This window comes from Staurois parvus, unplaced genomic scaffold (genome assembly GCF_062004578.1).
Source record: "Staurois parvus isolate SC_StPar_1 unplaced genomic scaffold, SC_StPar_1.0 ptg000425l, whole genome shotgun sequence".
Classification (NCBI taxonomy): Eukaryota; Metazoa; Chordata; class Amphibia; order Anura; family Ranidae; genus Staurois; species Staurois parvus.
The window spans coordinates 2640574-2663724 of record NW_028318221.1 but is presented as its reverse complement, the minus strand read 5'-3'; the positions used below and the strand labels follow the sequence as shown (position 1 = coordinate 2663724).

General features: G+C 41.7%; 1 protein-coding gene across 1 annotated transcript in view; it reads left to right on the top strand.

Moving 5' to 3' along the window:
• ATP8B3 (ATPase phospholipid transporting 8B3) overlaps positions 1–23151 on the top strand; it is a 217822-nt gene that overhangs the window by 90397 nt on the left and 104274 nt on the right. The window contains 2 exon segments of the mRNA XM_089687466.1: positions 6242–6353; positions 8064–8139. Of these exon segments, the coding sequence (XP_089543592.1) occupies positions 6242–6353; positions 8064–8139 (188 nt within the window).

The window sequence follows — 23151 nt, the reverse complement described above, 5'->3', positions numbered from 1 at the left end:
GTGGGGGGGTGTCCCTTCTCACTTTTCGTAAAAACAATTCAGCAGCTAATTGGTCACTAGGATTACTTTTAAATGAAAGCAGACTGACAGCTGAAAAAAATGATATCAGGATGATGCCTGTAGCTGCAGAAATCATCTCGGTATAACCACTCAAAGTCCAGCGACGTACCAGTACATTGCTGGTCCATGTTGGGCATATATGTAACAGCAGAGAACACAGGCATATGATGAATGGAGTCTGTGGGCCAATGTGACCGCAATTCATTCTTTTGCCCATGTTGAATGTAAGTCCCAAAAAAGTTTTAAATTCAGAAACCGTGATAGGTTTCCATACAAATTGTCTGGCAAGAGCTGAATTTGGGTGGGCGGTGATGTATTGCTGTGCGTATAAATTGCCTTGGCCCATAATCAATTGGTACAAATCTTCCATGAAAAACAGCTGAGGGGCTAAATGCTAGTGCTGGCAGCGAATGGGGCCGATCCTGCTAACACTGCATTTTTGGGGACACTATACAAAGGAAGCACTAGTAGTTCTGTTCATGATCAATATATTGATCTGTACAAACACTATACTAGTAATGGCGGTGATCAGTGACCTATAGTGTGAGTGCGGTAGTGCGCAAGTGATCTTCATTTCGCTGTGTCCGCCAGATACAGCAGTTGTGGTGGGGGGTGCTGCGCGCCCTTGTGTTAGTACAGTCAGATCGACGTACGAGTACGTCACTTTGCCTGTAGCTGCTGCCCGGCTGCAATACATTGTGGTCGGGTGGTCGGGAAGCGGTTAATCAGAAAAGTAAGTCCTGCTAGATCACTTCAGGCTGGCCCCTTTTGCAGGTATAGCTGTTTAAAATTCAGTAATACGCTGTCCTAACCTGCTTTGCATATGCTCAGTTGATCTCCATTTTTAAGCATTTTTAGGCAGTGACAAATTTCTAGAGGCCCATCTTAAAGCCTCGTATCCTTTACAGCCAAGGAAGCTGCTTCTGTTTGATCTGCAACTGCCATGGTGCTGCACAAGTGATCAGTTATAACTCCAGCCATTTGATAGTCTGACAGTTTGGTTGAGGACACATGCAAATGTGACAGTTAGCAATTCTGGCATTCCAGAAATGTAACAATTTTTTTAAACTGTTAAATTAATGGGTTTAGTTTTGCTTTATGATTTACTGATGTGTAGGGGCTCTGGGCTTCAGCAAAATGGCAGCCTCCAGCAGGAAGAAACAGGAACAATGCTGGAGGCAATTTATAGCACACACTAATTTTGGTAGCAAAATTTAATGTGAAATATATGTTAATTGCTAACGAACATGATTTATAATCAAGTTGTTATGGGTAAAGTTCTACTTTAAAACTTTACAACCAGCATGAATTTATGAAAGAATGTTCTTATCAGACCGATTGTTATCATTCTAAAAGAAAGTAAATGAGAAATGAGATGGTGGAAGTCCAGTAGATGTAGTTTATCTAGCTTTTGCTAAGGCATTTAATACTGTACCTAATAAATGTTTAATTTAGAAAATAATGTCTGTTGGACTAGAGGAAACTATGTACATGGATAGGAAACTGGTTACATGAATGCAGGGCTGCTGTTAAAATTCAAAGGGCCCTGTACAGCCTTCCTGACAGCCCCCTGCCCCCCCTTATAAAATATCAAAAATATTTTATTGCTAAAATGCCATGGCTGGATGCTATGCTTTGCAGCCATGGCAGAAATGACACCTCTGGTTATGGGGCTAAAGGAGGTGCTCATATGGAAGAAAAATATATTTGAATTATATTTTAAAAATATTCTTCCCAAATACATTGACATATAGTTGAAATGCTACAATGTTGGCTGTATTCAATATATTTCAAAATATATTTCAATAAATATATATATACTGCATGTTGAATATACATTTTTCATTTTAACTGCCCTGTTGGGGGGGCTTTGCTGAAATACCAGAGGTCTAAACAGACCCCTGAATTCTCATATTTGAGGCAGAGAAAGGGACTGAGGACATAGACTCATGAGTCCCTTTCTCTTCAGCCTCAGCTGCACTGGAGATGAATAAATAGGAATTGCTTTGAGTCTTATTTATTCACAAACTGAAGCATAGTAAACACATCAATCCTCTTGCAGTGCAGCCAGAGGGAGAAATAAAAGTAGAATTTCGACAGCGCTGCAGGGGAATCCACAAGAGGCACAGTTAAGTGTCAGCAATAAGGCATAACAGCCATCCCTCCTGCTCAGCAGGTGCCCGGTCCCCCTGTTGAACTGATGGGCTCAGACCCAGTAATGGATGGCCAGCTGTACTATCTTATCAACTGCCCTGCATGAATGTGTCCAGAGAGTTAACATAAATTTCCTATTCACTAAATGGTTTAAAGTTGTGAGTGGTGTGCCCCAGGGTTCTGTCTTGGGGTCAATACTGTTCAATGTGCTTAATAATGATATAGAGGTTGAAAATTAAAAGCTCAGCATGTAGCAGCATAGCAGGAAGACCTTCTTAAATTATGGGGTTGTGTAGCTGCAAGGCAGATCAGGTTCTTGTAAATCAAAGACTCAGCAACATCATACAATGCAAAGCCGTAGCTAACAAAGCTTACTGTCATGAATTAAATAGGGCATACATTTAAAAGATAAATCAGTAATTGTAGCCTTTTACAAAGCACAGGTTTGGCCTCACTTTTGGTCACCAATCTGAACTTCAGTGAAGGGCAACAAAATTAATAAGGGGGATGGGGGACCTCATCTATGAGTATCAATTACATAAATTAGAGTTGTTCACTCTGGAGAAGAGGCACTTAAGAGGGGAGAAGATTATAACAAGTATATAGTAAAGGTGACTCCAGTAGCTGTAATAAACTCTAATATCAGTGGGAGGAAAACTCTGCCCTGGAGCCAAAAGCACAAAAAATGCCTTGGTAATAATTGAAAAAAAATGCTCTGGTGTCATAAAAAAGACCCTGATGTGTTAATAGATAAGCAACATTAGTTGAACTAAGCAAATACTCTGCACATAGTAAATAAATCAGATGAAAATGAGATACCGGGGTTTAATTTTCTACCACTTAAAAGTAGCAGCACAGTGAAGCAGGACTGTCAGTTATCAGAGCTGGTCAGGTCAGGTGTTCATTCTCATGCCGTTGTCTCATGCTGTCTTGAGCTAGGCCCAGTTTCATGGTAAAAGAGAGATATTTCCCTCATGACATTCTTAGACTGAACAATAATAATTACAGAATGAGAATGTTTAGCCACTTCAAGTCCAGACACTTTTACCCCATTCCTGTCCAGGCCAATTTTCAGCTTTCAGTGCTATCACACTTTGTGTCAGGAAAGGACTTGCCAATGGTGGTGGGACTCACTTGCCTTGTGGGCTGCAGTACCAGGGCTGGCCAGCGGGTGCTCTCAGCAACCAGAAGCTCACTCCTGCAGTCAGCCATCACCTGAGGCTGATTGCAGGAGGTGTATTTAAGGAATTGCCAGACCTGCAGTCAGTGCCTTGGTGTATGTTTCCCATGAGCCCCTGTACCTGTATCCTGTCTGCTTCCTGCCTGATTCCTGATTCTGCTTGATCCTGACCCTGAATGAACTCCGCCTGTCCTGACCTCGGCTATTCCTGACCACTCTCCAGCCTGCTCCTTTGGTACCTTGTCTGCCTCATTGTTCCTGACCCGGCCCGTCTGACTACGCTCTGCCTACTCCTTTGTGTCTTGTCTGCCCGATGATTCCTGACCCGGCCCGCCTGACCACTCCACCTCGCCAGCCCTGACTGCTCTTGTCTGTGTACATTCCGTTATCAGTTGGAGGTTTGGTTTTGTTATATTGTGCGTTATATTTGTGTATAACCCTTAATAAATTATATTGTTACACCATACTTGAGCCTGCGTTTCCCTGTGTCAGTTCATGCATCTCTGGTCTTACCGGGAGCCCTGACACTTTGAATGACAATTGCGCGGTCATGCAACACCCATATGTACCCATATGAATATGTACCCATATTAATTTTTTTGCATTTTTTTTGAGACAGATAAAGCTTTATTTTGGTGGTATTTATTCACCATTGGGATTGCTATGTAAATGAAAATGTCCAAACATTTTGAAAAAAAGTGTTCTTATATAATTTTGCAAATAAATAATATTTCATCATAAATCTTGGCCAACATTTATTCTGTTATCTTTTTAGTAAAAAAAAAAAAAAACCCAAATTAGTTTGTAACTAAAAATTATAATTTTTAAAAAATGTTTTTACATTTTTATTTTATTTTTTTATATTATTATTTATGTTTTTTTGTGTTTTTTGTTTTTACATACTTTCACCCTAGCAGTATAGTGGTACCATGGTGACACTGTACTACTTGTGGGGGGTGATGAAGATTTTTTTTTTTTTTTACACTGATTGCTTTTACACCCATAAAGGCTGTAAAAGCAATAATTTCGCCTTCTCTCTGGCTGCATTCTTGCAGACATTGAGAACTACTGTGTGAGCTGTGATTGGTCACAGCTTGTCACATGGTACAAGGCTGTTGTGAATAGCCTTGTACCATGTGACCTCTGTGATCATTCACAGATTTCACAGTAAGCAATGATGTCAGAAGTGACATCTTGCTTACCACTCTGCATGTGATCGCTGATTGGTCAATCAGTGATCACATGATCGGGACCTCGCACAGAGGTCCCGAACGACGATCGGAGGACACAGCGGGCACCGGATCGCGGTGCTGCGCGCTCCCAGGGAGCGCGCACAAGCAGGGGGCAGGAAGGCCATTTATACCCGACCCTAAACTGCCACCATCCGGTCGTTTATATACAACGGCCGGACAGGAGGTGGTTAATATACCCTTCCTTCTGTGGCCCCCTGGCTCTTTAAGAGAATCTAAATACTAGGAAGCGGAGATTTATTTATTTATCATGGACCTGTGGGATGCCAGGATTGTTTTAAAATCTTGGGACAGTCCTGTGGAATCTGGAACAATTGGGGATATGCTTTGAGTTTTTAGCTGGAATCCAATCTCTGGAAGTTACCATTGTAAATGGCAAGTGGACTGAGAGGGGACTGTCAGTTCAAAATACCTGTCCTGTACCTAATAGGAGACTGATGAGGGCAGCCCCTTTTGTATCTCCAGCCCAAGCACCTATGGAAGTGGAACAGACAGTGCAAAGTTATAGGAGGAAAACAAGGGCAGGAAAATGCTGATTACAGAACCTCTAAATTGAGATGCTGATCAGGAAGATCCAGCAGAGTATAAGGCCAGACATGAGGGATCAGCAGAACCATGAGGAATGAGGAAAACCAACAAAAGTTAAAGTGGAACACCGGTTGGGCCACAGGTACAGGATAGCAGAATCCACAGGTGATCCCAGCAGGTAGGCAGCAGGAATATGGATAGACAGCTGTAGATGGTTTTAGAAGAGTCCAGAGCTGCCACTAAGTGATTGCATGGAACCTAATCAAAGATGGTAGCGGAGTCACAGAGAAAACCAGGGTCAGTGTTAAGGAGAAGCACAGTACAAAATAACAAGTTGAATCAAGTTTGTAGGTCAGGAACTAGTAGGCAACAGTACACAGCAGGATTGAAAATCAGGCCATGGAAGAGTCATGTCAAATCATATACAGGATACAGGTCAAAACATGGAGAAAAAGCTGATGACCAGTCATCAATGACACTGAGTTAGAGCATTCCTTAAATAGGCTCTCTAGTGCCAATCCTGACTTTGGGCATGCACCCTGAGAAACACGTGGACTAACACTCCTGTGCACAGGTGCATGCCTAGTCAAAACTCTGTGCAAAGCAGTGAGTAGCCATCTGGCTAGCAGGTATTCCATGACAGTGCCATAACAAACACTATTTTTAAAATGTATGTGTGCAGTGTTCACATCCTAAGGGTCTGTCTGTCCTGCAGCAGTGATGATCCAACATTTTGACACACTTTGTGGGATTTAATGGGCTTTATCAAAGTAAAGCCCTACAGAAGAAATTTAGTTAGCACAACAGTTGAGTATAATACCACCATAGACAATACAGTAAACTAAAGGCAGAAACACAGTGATAACACAAGTGAAAGCATAGGCATGACACATGGGATTAATTTGCGTGTATAAGGCAGGTGAATAATTAAATAGCCTAACTAAGATAAACAAGGTCTTGGATTACCCTACTAGCCAATAGTATTTAAGTGATTCTCAACACCCCCGGAGTCTGCTTAGAAACTGACAATAATGGTGCCTGATTGATTTATACAATTTTTCCTCTAAAGCTACTTGGTGCAACTGCAATTGAAGATAAGTTACAAGATGGTGTTCCAGAAACAATACAACTACTGAAAAATGCGAATATGAAAGTGTGGATGCTAACTGGAGACAAGCAAGGTATTCTACAGTTTCATGAGATACTTATTGCACTCACATGCTCACACATGTACAGTCAGGCTGGTGTTCACTATGGGCAAATAAAAAAAGTTAACGAAGATCCGTAGTAGAGTACTCTAGAATCAGTGCAATTGAGCTCTCTAAATACCTTACAAACACTTCCCAGTTGTATATTATCTTACGTGTCCACTACACTTTTCTTAGATTGCAAAAAATGGGCTTCTTGGATTGGGTCTTCTCTTTTGTGGTAAATGCTGAGGAGATCGTGGTGCAATTATACATATGCTATGACCCTGTCCAAAGTTCAACATATATTGGCCAAGATCATGGATACCATTAATATGGTTTTTCAAACAAATATATTGTTGGATCCCAAGTCTTGACTAGTAGGTACCTTAGAGGACTTTGAGCTGTCCAAATTTCCAAAGTAACTATTTCTAGAGCCCTGTTCCAGGCTGGGACACTGATTTTACAATATTGGAAGTCAGAGCAACCACCAACCCATCAGGAATGGATTCATCACAAGGAAAATACTCTGCGCTTTGAACAAGTTATCTTTCAACACGGGGTGCCCATACTAGACAGAATTCTGTGTTTTACTTAATGTCTTTATACAACTTCGCCCCCCCAACTCTACACAGCTTTGCAAGGATAGTCCTCCAAGTAAGAGGAGATAATCATAGCATAGCACTTAGAGATAAAGCCTTTAACTGTGGAAACACTTTGCAGGAAGTTAAATATGGGGGTGGGGGGAGATGTCAGCCCCTGGAGGGTCCCTGTACGTGTACCGCATGTGTGAGTTGCAAATAGTAGAAATGCATATTAACCAAGAGGTTATATCTACAATATAGGACAACAGGATGCCATATTTAAAATGTGAGATGGGTAACCCCCCACTTCTGCCATTTATGAGCCATTTATTTGTAAGTTTGGCTAGTTCTGGATATAAATCATTGTGCCAGATAAAAATTATAGCAAGTGAACCCACAGCAGGTGTTTGAACTTAGACCAAATTTTTTGCATCAAAATATACTGTATATAGGATATAGTTATGTGAAGTATCACTGACAGTGTGTACGCCACTGGGTGGGAGGACTCACTCAATGCACGAGACATGTTACAGCTGAGCTGCCAAATAGTACAACCAATGGGGAAAGCAACACCTGCTATCCATAGGCCACTGTAACTGCTCCAGCTTTATCCTGGGTGACCAGTTTTTCCACCTTCAAATTCTTAAAGGGTAACTCCACTTTTGTGGGAAAAAATACCAAAATAAAAAAAGTAATATAGCATATACCATTGTGACACAAGTCATGTTGTAAATGTTATCTGTAATTTACTGTAAAATGCAGTGCAAAATGGCAACCTGGAGGCATTCTATACACAGTTGGTGTACAGAACGCCCACCAGACATTTCATGTTCTGCTTGTCTGAACAACTCACTGACTCTCCCAGAAGTCTGCACTAGACAAGATACAAGTCAGATTTTGGGCACCCCTGCAACAAAAATTTCATTTATTTATGAGATACGCCCAAAGAGACATCATGTCTAAAGGGATGCAGACCTTTCTTTTATACTTATGTTTTTAAAAAATGTATTTTAACTTTTTTTTTTACCTACTTACGTTACCATACATAAAAATTTAAGGCATTTTCTTTTCAAAAACCATTTAAGTTTCTAATGTTATTTCTGCACTTTGTTTTAATCAGAAACCGCAATCAACATTGGTTTCTCATGTCAATTGCTCTCTGATGACATGAATATTCTAGATGAAAAAGAGATCAGGTAACAGATTATTAGTTTAGTTTTTGTTGTATTCTATTTTATCTGAAAGAAAATCTGGGCTATATGTTTATAGTTTTTTTTAAGAATCTATACAATCTATTCAATGAAATCTAGACAGTTTTAGGAAACTAACTTTTAGGCTCAAATTATTCTCACATGTAGACTACACATTATCTACTAGAAATTAAAAAAAATGAATTAGGTTAGATTGGATTGTGAAGAAATAAGAAAAACATTCAGAAAGGGTAAATCAAAAAAGAGTTTATATTGAATAATTAGGACAGCAATAAACTCACTTTTCTCCTATAGTATCCAAAATAGTGTAATTATTTGTCCTTGTGACAGACCCAACTGGGTTTTTTGGAGGGGACCGCAGGCTAGCCTACTGACCATGGGCCCTGGCATCTGTGGGGCTCTATGCTTTGGGATGTGTGTACCTGGGGAGACCTTTGGAGTAGTTTTATGCTGGATTCAAGTCCATGTCTCCCCGAAACACACAGACTCTGAGAACTGGAGGACCAGGATACAGATTTGGGGTATCTGTGCTCAAACCAGCATTGACTTCTTCAACTCCCTCTGTCAGGGACCCCAGAGCTGTCCGTGATCGCGCACGGGTTTGCACATGCGCGGTGTGCCCGGCCGCACTAGCGTGCAAGCATTGGAACCTGGGCACCCGCGACTGCAGCGGCGCTTGCGCATGCGCACTCGCGATCGTGGACGCGCGCCCGGCACAAATCAGGGCGCAGGGCGCCCTATTTAAAACAGGTCAGGTCTGACTAGTTGCCGTATGGTCTTACCTGTATCCTGAGTTCCTGTATTGTAGATTGCCTTGTTGCCGACCCTGCTTGACCCTGATTTGCTGTCTGTCTCCTGTTCTGATCCCTGGCTTGTCTGACCATTCTCCTGCTTAACCCTGCACGTTCTGATCTCCTGTTACCGAACCCGGCTTGTTACCTGTTTATCCTCCTGCCTACTGATTTGGTACCGTTCTGCCTCCAACGTTACCGACCCGGCCTGCCCGACCCTGCTCTTGTTACCTCCTCACATCAGGCTCTCACCTGCTATACACCTCCAGTGGTGCTTCTACCACAGCTGGGTGAACCCAGGGGCCGCGACCTGGTCTCGGCCTGCTCCAAGACCATGCCCACCATCAGGGGCCCTGGTGAACAAGCAGGTTGGGACTTAGATTCCGTGCCTTGGGGGATTCCGGACTGTGGAACACTAGAGGCTACCACCGGCAGGGACATAACACCCCCACTAGACTCAGAGCAGAGGTTAATATAATCAGTTCAAAACAACCTGATTCTGAGGTCTCTTGCTGTAATCTGTTTATTAAGGTGTTATGTGTTTACTGAGTCTTTGTCCCATTGTTAATTGAGTTAATTGAGTCACCTATTGTTTCTGTCTGTTGGCTAGTCCTCCTAGAGGTTCCTACATGATGGGATAAGTCTTGTGTCAACTTTACCTTGTTACCTAATGAGTGTGGGATGTTTATCCCAATGTGTAATATTTGTTTTTATTGTTCATAGGGGACTGCCGCTATTTCTAAAGTGTATACAAACCTGTATTTCTGTTCAATAAAGAGTACCACTTTGCAACTAAGCTAGTGTCCTCTAGTTTTTGGGTGCAATACCCAGCTATAATACCTTGCTCCTGTATTCCAGTGGTAAGGAAGCATTTCTCTGACATAAGCACTAAAGCGGGGTGCCAAGCATCCGTCACATTTAGTTGGCAGCAGCGGGATGCTGCTGGGATGGGACATCCAAACCACCACCAGGATCTCAAGCCCGGTTAGCAGAAGAGGAGAGGAGCAGATACCAGCAGCCATAGAAGAGGACTTCAGAAGGAGGCTGCAAGAGATGCAGATGCAGCAAGGGGACCAGTGCCAGAGCATCCTGCTGCAATGGAATGATTCTGTCCTCCAGCAACTCTGGAAGGAAATGCTAGACCGTAACCAGCGCCACCAGTGAAAAATTCTCTCCTCCGTCAAGGAAAGGTACTGTTTGCAGTATGAAGTGCACATGCTGTTACTGGGGGAACAACTGCACAAGGAGTGACCAGCTGAGTTAAGCAGGCTGGTCCAGACAGAAATGCATCTGGTATGTACAGTGATCAACATAAATGAGTACACCCCTCTTGATAAGTAAGATTTTAATCATCTCAATAAACACAAGAACAATTTCCAGAATTTTGACAAAACTGAGTTTTTTAGAACATTTAGCTCATTTTATGAAAGTAAGGTTAATAATATAACTTTGATTACAAAATCTTCAGTTTTATTCAAACTAGTTGAAGCAAAAATAAATACACCCCACAACAAAAACTACTACATCTAGTATTTTGTATGACCTCCATGATTTGTACGGACAGCAGCAAGTCTTCTAGGCATGGAATGAACAAGCTGGCGACATATTGCAACATCTATTTTTTTCCATTCCTCAAGAACGACCTCTTTTAGAGCCTGGATGCTGGATGGAGAGTGATGCTAAACTCGTCTCTTCAGAATTCCCTATAGGTGTTCGATTGGGTTAAAATCAGGAGACATACTTGGCCACTGAATCATTTGTACCCTGTTCTTCAGAAATGCAACAGTGGTCCTTAGATGTGCGTTTTGGATCATTGTCATGTTGGACAAATGCACGATGACCAAGGGCACAGAGTGATGGTAGCATCTTCTCTTTCAATATAGAGCAGTACATCTGTGAATTCAAGATACCATCAATGAAATGCAGCTTCTGACACCAGCAGCACTCATGCAGCCCCACAGAAGGACACTGCCACCCCAGTGTTTCACTGTAGGCACTGTGCATTTTTCTTTGTACTCCTCACCTTTGCGACACCATACAGTTTTGAAGCCATCAGTTCCAAAAGCATTTATCTTGGTATCATCACTCCTGAGTACAAAGTTCCAGTAGCCTTCTTCTTTTTTATCATGGGCCCTGGCAAATTCTAGGTGGGCTTTTTTGTGCTTGGGCTTTAGGAAAAGCTTTCCTCTGCAGTGTGCGCCGTATTGTGTCACAGGAAACAATCACTCCAGTTTGGCTTTCTACTTCTTTAGCTAACTGCAGTGAACTTGAATGGGGATTTTCTTCAACCCTTCTCATCAGAAGACGCTCCTGTCGAGGTGTTAACTTCTGTGGACGGCATGGATGTTTCTGTGAGATGGTTGCAGTTCCATCTTTGTTAAATTTTTGTATCACTTTTACTACAGTATTCCGAGTGATAAGTAAAGCTTTGTTTATCTTTTTGTAGCCTTCACCTTTCTTGTGTAAAGAAATTATTTTCTTTCTCAGGCCTTGTGACATTTCTCTTCCATGGGGTGCCATTGCTGACAGCATGAAATGGGAAGGGGTTTTCTTTGTTAAGTAACGCCCTTTTATAATCTACTGTCTGCTGGATAACTGTTTCATAAATAATTAGACTCACCTGTAGTTGAATTCTTGTTAATTGGGATTGTGTTGTCTAAAATGTAGCTTTCCTCCTAAGACTTTCATTTGGGTATATACATTTTTGCAACATGGTCTTGAATTAATTTGTTAGGAAAAATACTTCTTTGTGTGTGCAAATTAATAAACCTTGTTTGCAATCAATGGCCCGCATTTGTGGGAGTATTTCGTTTTTTTGTGATTTCATGGGTGTGCACAATTTGGGTATAATATTGTGCTTGTTTGCACTAAAATTCATTTTAGTGTATTTTTTCTTGAAAATATGCTTTTGATACACAGCTGCGCAAATATTATGTAACACAAAAAATTGCAACTGCCACCATGTTATTTTCCAGGGTCTCTGCTTTTAGAAAATATTAACTTTTGGGGGTTTAAAGTAATTTCAAGCAAAAAATGCTGATTTCAACATGTGTGAGAAAAAGTTGCTCTGGTAGACAGGTGTTTAAAGAATAAATTCAAGAGGTGTCCACTATACAGCCAGCTGCTTCAGTTCCAAGCACTTTCAGCTATAAACAGCCTTCTGCAAGAGACCTCTGCAGACTGGCACTGAGAGCTGTTTAGACAGGGAGGAGAAAAAGAGTTAAAAAGGTTTTGACTTTTCTATGATATAACTATTTGCAAATGACATTAAAGAAGCAATTGGCTGGCAGGAAATGGTGGAAGTGCTGCAGAAATTATGAAATATTTTCCCAACATTAAAGTGTTACTAAACCCAGAACAGTAAAATCAGTCTGCATGTGCATGCTTGTTATATTCACTGTGGAACCCAAGGGCCTAATCCTCCGCAGTATGTTAAAAGACTGTTTGATCCTGACTTTTCTGATCCTTCCCTTTTTCCACAGTTCACAATCTATCTGCTGATAGTGCAGAGCCCTAGGAGACACTCTGCACATGCTCAGTTTGGTGTGTATTGCTAGAGAGTTTATTTGGGGGGGGTCATGTGATAGGCACAGGGCCAATCAGTGCTGTCCAGACAGAGGGTCAGAGGTTATGCAGCCTCATAGAATGGTCAGAGGAGAATAAAAACTCCTACAAGATTAACCAGTGTTCAGCCAGACACTGATAGATGTCACAAGACTGGTATATACTGCTGATGGGAAAAGGTATTTAGCAGCTTATATTTACTAAATTAATTGCATTTCCATGTTCTGTGTACTGTGGAAGACTGGATATAGTGAATACAGGGTCATGGGTTTAGTAACACTTTAAGAGGGAGTAAGCTTCTCTTCGCTTTTTGAGGAAATTGATGAGTTGATACAAGATGAGTGCCAAAAGCTTGAGAAGGTGCCTTGTATTTATAACAAGCAAAATACGTTATACTCTTTAAAGGAATTAAAAGTTAATCTTCTCATGTCACCTTCCCTAGTAGATGCTTCATTGATGAGACTGTCTAAGCATGGTACTTGGCCCATGGAGGATGCAGTGACATTTAAGGATGCTCTAGATTGTAAAATATGTCTAGCCCTAAAATGAGCTAATACAGCATTCGGAGTAGGTTGGAAAAAGACTACAGAAGACTACAGAAGGGTAGTCAAGCTAAAAAAAAAAACAAGACCCATTTAACCTCAGAACTACAAACAGTACACCTGTGCAAAGTGTGCCAATTGGAGCCAATTTAAATATATATGACATGTCTGGGTGGAAAATATTCAAGGTTCATGGACAATCTCAACAGTCTCCCAGAATCATTGATGGAGAATGAAAAGAAAACCTCTGTCCAATAATTTTCAGGAAAAAAACACCTCTATTTCAGAGAACAGTATGTGGCCAAGCTATTACAAAAGAGCACAAGAGCTCAAAAAGGCAGAGAATTATATTCATTGTTTCTAGTAAAGAAAAAGAGTAGAGACCTGTGTCCGTTTGAAGAGACACACAGTACTGTAGATGTGGATCATTGAAATGGTGACCCTGCAATCAATCTTGTAATCAGTAAGTATGGGGTATTTGATAATATCCATAGATTTATCCAATGCCTATCTGGATGTTTCAATTCATCCAACCTTCCAAATGCATCTTAGGTTTGCTATTCAGCAAGAACATTACAACTTCCATTTCTCCCATTTAGTTTGTCAACTATTCTAAGGACATTCACAAATGTCCTGGTACCATGCATGGGGTTTTGAGAAAGCAAGACCTAAGCTTACATCATTATCTAGATGACATTCTGCTGTCAGCCAGTGCCTACAAGCATATGGATGGCCGATCAATTGGAAGAAAATTTCCCTCCAGTCAACACAGAGAATGGTGTTACTAGGAGCAATGGTACACACCTTGAAAAACTTTGGGGAAGCTACCATCAGAGAAAATTTACAAAAGCATGTTGAAAGTGTGTCCCCCAGCAATACAGTGTTGCAGCATTCTGGGAACATTATCATTAACCATTCTCATTGTCCAATGGCCACAACAGCATACCGATTCCAGAACTAACACCAACCTGAAAGGATACAGAACTTATTTCAGGGATCAGATGGTGCAGGGTAGGTGGGCTTTTGATTCTTGAGACATGGGGTTGAATGTTCTCAAGCTCAGAGCAGCATTCAAGGCACTGAAGGCATTTACCCCTCCCTCCATCCCCCCATTGTTAGATACAAGGACCCTTCTATGTCTAGACAACAGGGTAGTGGTTGCATAACAGACGCAGGGTGACAAAGAGTCTTAAACGTTTGAAAGAAGTTTGCAAATCATCAAGTGGGCTCAGCAGCATATACTGGATTTGAGGGTAGCACATATTCCACCATTTCAATATCACCTTGCTAACTATTTGAACTACTCCTTTCTGTCAAGCAATGAATGGTTCATCAGTCAAGTAGTCATTGATCAATCTTTGACCTTGCAATGGTGAACTGGCAGTGACTCTTTGGAAGTCAGGTTGCATAAAAACACCCATTAATCCAGTTCAACCTGAAAGTAAGTGTGTGTGTCTACTGTTTTTCATATCCCAGTACATTGTGTCCACTAAGAAACACATTTAAAAGTTTTTTGAACTTATGTTAACTCCCTATTGACACCACCAACTGTGAAAGGGAGTTACACATCCTGACTGCTCCAACAGGAAGGCAGCCCATACATTATGCATTTTTTTTGTTCAACCAGTGGGTTCAATGAAAGAAAATGCCATGATTCCCCCACCCACACATTCAATGTGGATGAGGAATCCCTCCCACTGTGGTATTGTTTTCTGACAGCCTTCCCTGCCATGAGAATACAATGATCAGTGTTGCTGGTTGTACACAAGTCGATCGAATAATTCCCTGTGGAACTGGATGAATTTCTATCTATGTGTGGCCCACTTACAGAATCCCCTGCGCAGTTTAAGATTGGACAGTTTCTCATCCAATTTCATTGTATAGCTGCGTGTCTTTTTTAGAGACCTAAGATTAAAAAGTTTCTTCCCAGTGATGTAATCCCCATTTTAAGATTTGTGCATTACTATAATTTTCTCTCTTGATGATCTCTGGGGAGAATAAGTTTAATGTTTGTATTCATTCCTCATAACTGAGGTCCTCCAGTCACCTTATAGCTTTGTTGCCCTACATTGGACTCTTTTAGTTGCAGCATACATGAGGCCTTGTAGTTTTATTTGCTCTGCTTAGTTTTGTATTATAAGCAAACACTAAGATTGGACCTAAGGGGTTAATTCTCTGCAATGTGGGAAAAGGCCATTAGATCCTTTCTTCTTTGCCCGTCCTCTTGTTCATATGTCCACAACCTATCTCCTGATAAGACTGACTGAACCCTTCTGCACATGCTCAGTTTAGTGTGTATTGCTAGAGAGGTTTTTTTTTCTTGGGAGAGTTCATGTGATCAGCACAGGGCCAATCAGCAATGTTGAGACAGAGGTCAGGGGTTCTGCTTCCTCCTAGAGCAGAAAGAAAACTCCTCCTACAAGCTTTAACCAGTGTTTAGCTAAAGTCATAACACTGCTCTAACTGCAGATGAGAAAAGGTATGTAGCAGTTCCATGTTCTGTGTACTGTGGGAGACCAGATATAGTGAATGCAGGGTCCTGGGTTTAGTAACACTTTAAGTATTTCTAGTCTTTTTTGAACACTGGTCTCCGTGAGCCACACAGGTACATTCAATTTAACCACTTGCCTACCAGGCACTTATACCCCCTTATTTATCAGGCCAATTTTCAGCTTTCAGCGCTGCCGCACTTTGATTGACAATTGCGCGGTCATGCAACATTGTACCCATATGAAATTTTGATCATTTTTTTCTCACAAATAGAGCTTTCTTTTGGTGGTATTTAATCGCCACTGGGCGCTTTACTTTTTGCGCTATAAATAAAAAAATGCAAAAAATTTGAAAAAAAAAAAAGTTTCTTTGTTTCTATTATAAAATTTTTCAAACAGGTATTTTTTCTCCTTCACTGATGTGCGTTGATGAGGCAGCACTGATGGGCACTGATAGGCGGCACTGATGGGCACTGATAGGCAGCACTAAAGGGCACTAATAGGCAGTACTAATGAGGTGGCACGGATAGGCGGCACTGATAGACAGCACTAATGAGGTGTCACGGATAGGCGGCACTAATATGCAGCACTGATAGGCGGCACTGATAGGTGACACTGATGATGGGTACTGATAGACGGCACTGACTGGCATCACTGCTGGGCTGCACTGGTGGGTGGCACTGGTGGGCAGCAATGGTGGGTGGGCACAGGTGGGTGGCACTGGTGGGCACAGGTGGGTGGGCACAGGTGGGTGGCACTGCTGGGCACAGGTAGGTGGCACTTCTGCGCACAGCTGTGTGACATTGCAGAGTGGCACAGGTGGGTGCACTGCTGGGCACAGGTGGGTGATCTGCTGGGCACAGGTGGGCGGAGCTAGTGGGCGCACTGCTGGGCACAGGTGGGCGGAACTTGCGGGTGGCACTGCTGGGCACCGATCATCAGGGCACTGATCATCAGTGCCCTGATGATCGGTGCCGATCCCCGCTCTGACAACTGCCGGTTCTCGGCAGTACTTTCCTCACGATCTGACAGCGTGAGGAAAGTGCAGCCGAGAACCGGCACTTACATTTCCCTCTGATCAGCGTGTCATTGGACACCGCTGATCACGTGGTAAAAGGCCGCTGTGATTGGCCTTTTACCACATCACGTGATCAGCTGTGTCCGTAGGACACAGTGATCACGGAGATCGCCGGGTGTGCGCCCCCTGGGGCGCGCAGGAGAGCGCGTTCTGGGAGGACGTCATATGACGTCCACTCAAAACTGGCCGGCCGCAGTGCAGCCGTCATTCGGCTATCTGCGGTCGGCAACTAGTTAATGTTGTTAACATTACTGTCTTTTTTATTATAGCCCTACCTTTCATATAAACTGAGAAGAAGAATGTATTTAATACAGTTGCCTTCTCCCTGTCACTTGTGACCAATTTTCCCTAATCATCATTTATGGGGCCATTATGTTCTCACCTTGCCTTTCTACTATTAATATATCTGAAAGTTTTATTATTATTATTATTATTATTATTATACAGGATTTATATAGCGCCAACAGTTTTTATGGATTTTTTTTACTCTGCTCATCAATGTGTTTTTCCTATTTTATTTTATACAGTGGGGCAAAAAAGTATTTAGTCAGCCACCAATTGTGCAAGTTCTCTCACTTAAAAAGATGAGAGAGGCCTGTAATTGGCATCATAGGTAGAACTCAACTATGAGAGACAAAATGAGAAAAAAAATCCAGACAATCACATTGGCTGATTTGGAAAGAATTTGTTTGCAAATTATGGTGGAAAATAAGTATTTGGTCAATATCAAAAGTTCATCTCAATACTTTGTTATATATCCTTTGTTGGCAATGACAGAGGTCAAACGTTTCCTAAGTCTTCACAAGGTTGGCACACACTGTTGCTGGTATGTTGACCCATTCCTCCATGCAGATCTCCTCTAGAGCAGTTATGTTTTGGGGCTGTCGGTGGGCAACACAGACTTTCAACTCCCTCCAAAGGTTTTCTATGGGGTTGAGATCTGGAGACTGGCTAGGCCACTCCAGGACCTTGAAATGCTTCTTACGAAGCCACTCCTTCGTTGCCTGGGTGGTATGTTTGGGATCATTGTCATGTTGGAAGACCCAGCCATGTTTCATCTTCAATGCCCTTGCTGATGGAAGGAGGTTTGCACTCAAAATTTCACGATACATGGCCCCATTCATTCTGTCCTGTACATGGATCAGTCGTCCTGGTCCCTTTGCGGAGAAACAGCCCCAAAGCATGATGTTGCGACCCCATGCTTCACAGTAGGTATGGTGTTCTTTGGATGCAACTCAGCATTCTCTCTCCTCCAAACACGACGAGTTGTGTTTCTACCAAACGCATCTATTTTGGTTTCATCTGACCATATGACATTCTCCCAATCCTCTTCTGGATCATCCAAATGCTCTCTAGCAAACTTTAGACGGGCCCAGACATGTACTGGCTTAAGCAGGGGGACACGTCTGGCACTGCAGGATCTGAGTCCCTGGCGGCGTAGTGTGTTACTGATGGTAGCCTTTGTTACGTTGGTCCCAGCTCTCTGCAGGTCATTCACTAGGTCCCCCCATGTGGTCCTGGGATTTTTGCTCACCGTTCTTGTGATCATTTTGACCCCACGGGGTGAGATCTTGCGTGGAGCCCCAGATCGAGGGAGATTATCAGTGGTCTTGTATGTCTTCCATTTTCTAATTATTGCTCCCACTGTTGATTTGTTCACACCAAGCTGCTTGCCTATTGCAGATTCAGTCTTCCCAGCCTGGTGCAGGTTTACAATTTTGTTTCTGGTGTCCTTCGACAGCTCTTTGGTCTTCACCATAGTGGAGTTTGGAGTGTGACTGTTTGAGGTTGTGGACAGGTGTCTTTTATACTGATAACAAGTTCAAACAGGTGCCATTGATACAGGTAATGAGTGCAGGACAGAGGAGCCTGTTAAAGAAGGTGGTACAGGTCTGTGAGAGCCAGAAATCTTGCTTGTTTGTAGGTGACCAAATACTTACTTTCCACCATAATTTGCAAATAAATTCTTTCCAAATCAGCCAATGTGATTGTCTGGATTTTTTTTCTCATTTTGTCTCTCATAGTTGAGGTCTACCTATGATGCCAATTACAGGCCTCTCTCATCTTTTTAAGTGGGAGAACTTGCACAATTGGTGGCTGACTAAATACTTTTTTGCCTCACTGTATCTATGTTATATGACCTGATCCCAATAATGCATCTCTTTGTAGTTTTGAAATGCCAATGATGACCCTTTGGCCTTATATTTACTAAAGGACAGTTTTTTTCTCATTAACCACTTTATCTCCGCCCTATAGCAGTTTTACTGCTACATGGCGTCATTCCTGTACAAAATCACGTATACATGATTTTGGATTTTCGCCGCAGGGGGAGCGTGCGCAAAGCCAGAGGATCGCTTCTGCTGTGAAATGTCACAGCACAAACCTATCTACAAGTCCCAATGAGCAGTTGCTCACTGGCACCTGCAAATCATCAGTCAGGGAGGAAGAAAAGAGCTGTGTTAACAAAGGCACAGCCCTGTTATGATGGGGGGGGGGGGGAGTCATGGATCGTGTGTCTGCAGAGCTGAGAACATGATCTATCACTGCCCCTAGTAAAAGCACCACCTAGTGTACACCAAGCACATAGCTAGGCACACACTTAACCCTTTGATTGCCCTAGATGTTAACAACCTTCCCAGCCAGTGTCATTAGTACAGCGATTAGTGTATATTTTTTAGCACTGATCACTATATTAGTATCACTGGTTCCCACAAAGTATAAGTTAGTGTAAAAATGTCCACTGCAATATCGCAGTCCTGCTAAGTCAGTGACCGCCACCATTACTAGCATAAAATTTTTTTTTTTTAAATCCAGTATATGTACCTTAGTTTGTCGACGCTATAACTTTTGTGCAAACTAATCAATATACACTTATTCGGATTTCTTTTACCAAAAATATGTAGCAGAATACATTTTGACCTACATTTATGAAGAAATTTGATTTTTAAAATTTCTTTATTGAATATGTTATACAGTTGCAAGAAAAAGTATGTGAACCCCTTGGGATTACGTGGAGTTTTGCATGAATTGGGCATAAAATGTGCTCTGAACGTCATCTAAGTCACAACAATAGAAGAACACAGTCTGCTGAACAAAATACTACAGAAACATTAGATGTTGCCATGGTTTAATTGCACATAACATGTAAATATTCACAGTGCAGGGAGGAAAAAGTATGTGAACCTTTGGACTTAATAATTGGTTGACCCTCCTTTGGCAGCAATAACCTCAACCAAACGTTTTCCTGTAGTTGCAGATCAGACCTGCACAACAATCTGGAGTAATTTTGGACCACTCCTCTTCACAAAACTGTTTCAGTATAGCAATATTCTTGGGGTGTCTGGTGTGAATCGCTCTCTTAAGGTCATGCCACAGCATTTCAATCGGGTTGAGGTCAGGACTCTGACTGGGCCACTCCAGAAGGCGTATTCTGTGCTGTTGCAGCCATTGTTTTGTTGAATTACTTGTATGCTTTGGGTCATTGTCCTGTTGCATCACCCATCCTCTGCTGAGCTTCAGTTGGCGGACAGATGGTCGTACGTTTTCCTGCAAAATGTCTTGATAAACTCTGGAATTCATTTTCCCATCAATGACAACAATCCGTCCAGGCCCTGAGGCAGCAAAGCAGCCCCAAACCATGATGCTCCCTCGCCATGTTTTACAGTGGGGATGAGGTTTTGATGTTGGTGTGCTGTGCCTTTTTTTCTCCACACATAGTGTTGTGTGTTCTTCCCAAACAACTCAATCTTGGTTTCATCTGTCCACAGTATATTTTGCCAGTAGTGCTGTGGAACATCCAGGTGCTCTTTTTGCAAACTTCAAACGTGCTGCAATATTCTTTTTGGACAGAAATGGCTTCCTCCGTGGTGTCCTCCCATGTACTCCATTCTTGTTTAATGTTTTCCTTATTGTAGATGTGTCAACAAAAATGTTAGCATGTACCAGAGATTTCTGTAGGTCTTTAGCTGACACTCTGGGATTCTTTTTTACCTCATGCAGCATTCTGCGCTGTGCTCTTGCAGTAATTTTTACAGGACGACCACGCCTAGGGAGAGTAGCAACAGTGCTAAACTTTCTCCATTTGTAGACAGTCTGTCTTACCATGGGCACATGAACATCAAGGCTTTTGGAGATACTTTTGTAACCCTTTCCAGCTTCATGCAAGTCAACAATTCTTGATCGTAGGTCTTCTGAGAGCTCTTTTCTGCGAGGCATGGTTCACATCAGACAGTGCTTCTTGAAACCAGTAAACCCAAAACAAATGTGTGTTTTTTAAGGGCAGGACAGCTGTCAGCAACACATCCAATATCATCACACTGATTGGAGTCAAGGCTGGCTCACTCCTGGCTCCAATTAGCTCTGGGAGAAGTCATTAAGCTAGGGCCTCACATACTTTTTCCTCCCTGCACTGTGAATGTTTACATGTTATGTGCAATTAAATCATGGCAACATCTAATGTTTGTGTAGTATTATGTTCAGCAGACTGTGTTCTTCTAATGTTGTGACTTAGATGACGTTCAGAGCACATTTTATGCCCAATTCATGCAAAACTCCACGTAATCCCAAGGGGTTCACATACTTTTTCTTGCAACTGTATAGCAGAAAAAAAATGTGTTTTTTTTTTCAAAATTGTCAGTCTTTTTTTGTTTATAGTACAAAAAGTAAAACTGTAGAGATGATCAAATACCACCAAAATAAAGCTTTATTTGTGGGAAAAAAACATACATTTCATTTGGATACCGCATTGTATGACTGCACAATTGTCATTTAAAGGGGGTAACAAAACTGCACCCATTTAATCATACGGAGCCTCACTTGATATTCTATAAGAGTAGATATCTACAGGGTAGTGCAGCTTTAACCACAATATTCTGCATTAGCACACCCTCTATATGTGGTTGGAGTTCTCAAAGCCTACTTAATGACCAGCTCCTTTTCAGAAAGGCAGAAAGACTATTTCTAGTTCATTGGGTGAAACGGGTCATGCAGAACTTCCCTTATCAGATCTTAAGACACATTCAACAAGGGCAGTGGCACCCTCTTGGGCAGTGTACTGCTAAGTTTCTTCCAAGATGGCAACCTATAAGGCATAACCTTGCCTTTTCTTACCATCTTTATTTCTCATTAAAGGATGGATCCTGGTCATCTAACAAAAGCAGAATTTGGTAAAGCCATAATTTGTATTGTTCTTCCATTCCTTTTCACTAAAATTAATATTTGCACCTTCCTGACTGTGCAAGTTTATTGCCAGTGTATGCTGAAATGATGCGCCAGGAAATTTGAATGAAAAGTTATGGAAGGGAGAGTATATAACATCCTGATCTTTAGGTTAATGCCTGAACTGTTTGGACTTTCCTTTTTTTTCTTTTTCAATTGTTCTTCCTTTTTCTAAGCTGGCCAGCAAATTATCTTCCTTCAATCCTTCTGTCCAACTTTCTCCTGACATCGCAGGGTAATTAAGGTCTTAACATTTAAACGGCTATGATTTTTAATTCCAGCACTGTTAATTAGGCAGCAGCAGCCTGGATTATTTTTTAAAATACATCATTTCCCTGAATTTCTGTCCAAGATATTTATTTTACACATATCACTGTGTATTCATATTGTAAATATTTTATATATTGTGTTGCATTCTTGTTTTTATTGTGTTATATTCTTTTTTGAGTTCATGTCTTATGTTGTTTTATATGTGTATAAATGCTCCATGATGTGGGAGCGGAGCCATTCCTTAGGCTGCTGTCTTGGCTCATGACGCTTTGCTTGTTGCTTTGCAAAATAAAGAACTTGATGATAGTTACTGCTTCAGCATGCATCTATATATAAAACCCTGTTTCGCTATCCATTATTAGCTTAACTAACTTCTTCTGTTTACCCTGTCATCTCAGTATTTGTTTGTACCCAATATAACGTATTTTCTCTGAAAAAAACCCCTGATTTTTGGCCCTGTTTGGCTGCTTACAGAATCAGGTTTACTACTCTTCGCTTCCCCCCCCCCCCCCGTTTTCTCTAGTTACTAGCTCATTTTTGCCCCTAGTTTTCTGTAGACTAGTGTTCATGAGAACTAGCGCCACCCATGGTTCTTTGTAAAAAGATGGCCTTAGTTGCAGGAACAATGCTTGTTCATGTCAACTTTAGGTTTGATTGGTTTGTGTTTAAGTTTGGTGTATTTTTTATTTGAGTTTATGCAAACTTTTCAGGTAGAAAATTCCCACTTTTCAGCTAGAAAATTCAGCTCTCTGTCCTCTCTTTTTTAAAGTGAGGTAGCCACTTCCCACCATTGTTTATATTTGCAAGAGACACTCAGTTTCACCTTGCTGTCTACAGTAACCAGGTAACTCCACTGACAAACATTTGTAAACCCTTTACTCTTCCTTCCTCTGGATCAACTGTGGATGTAGGATTATAACTTTTTTCTTTTTTAATGGTTGAACTGGATGGACTTTTGTCTTTTTTCAACCAACCAGACTAACTATGTAACTATATAATTGTTTTTTGCTAGCAGTCCCTGCTTTGTAGCTTGCCATAGCCATAAT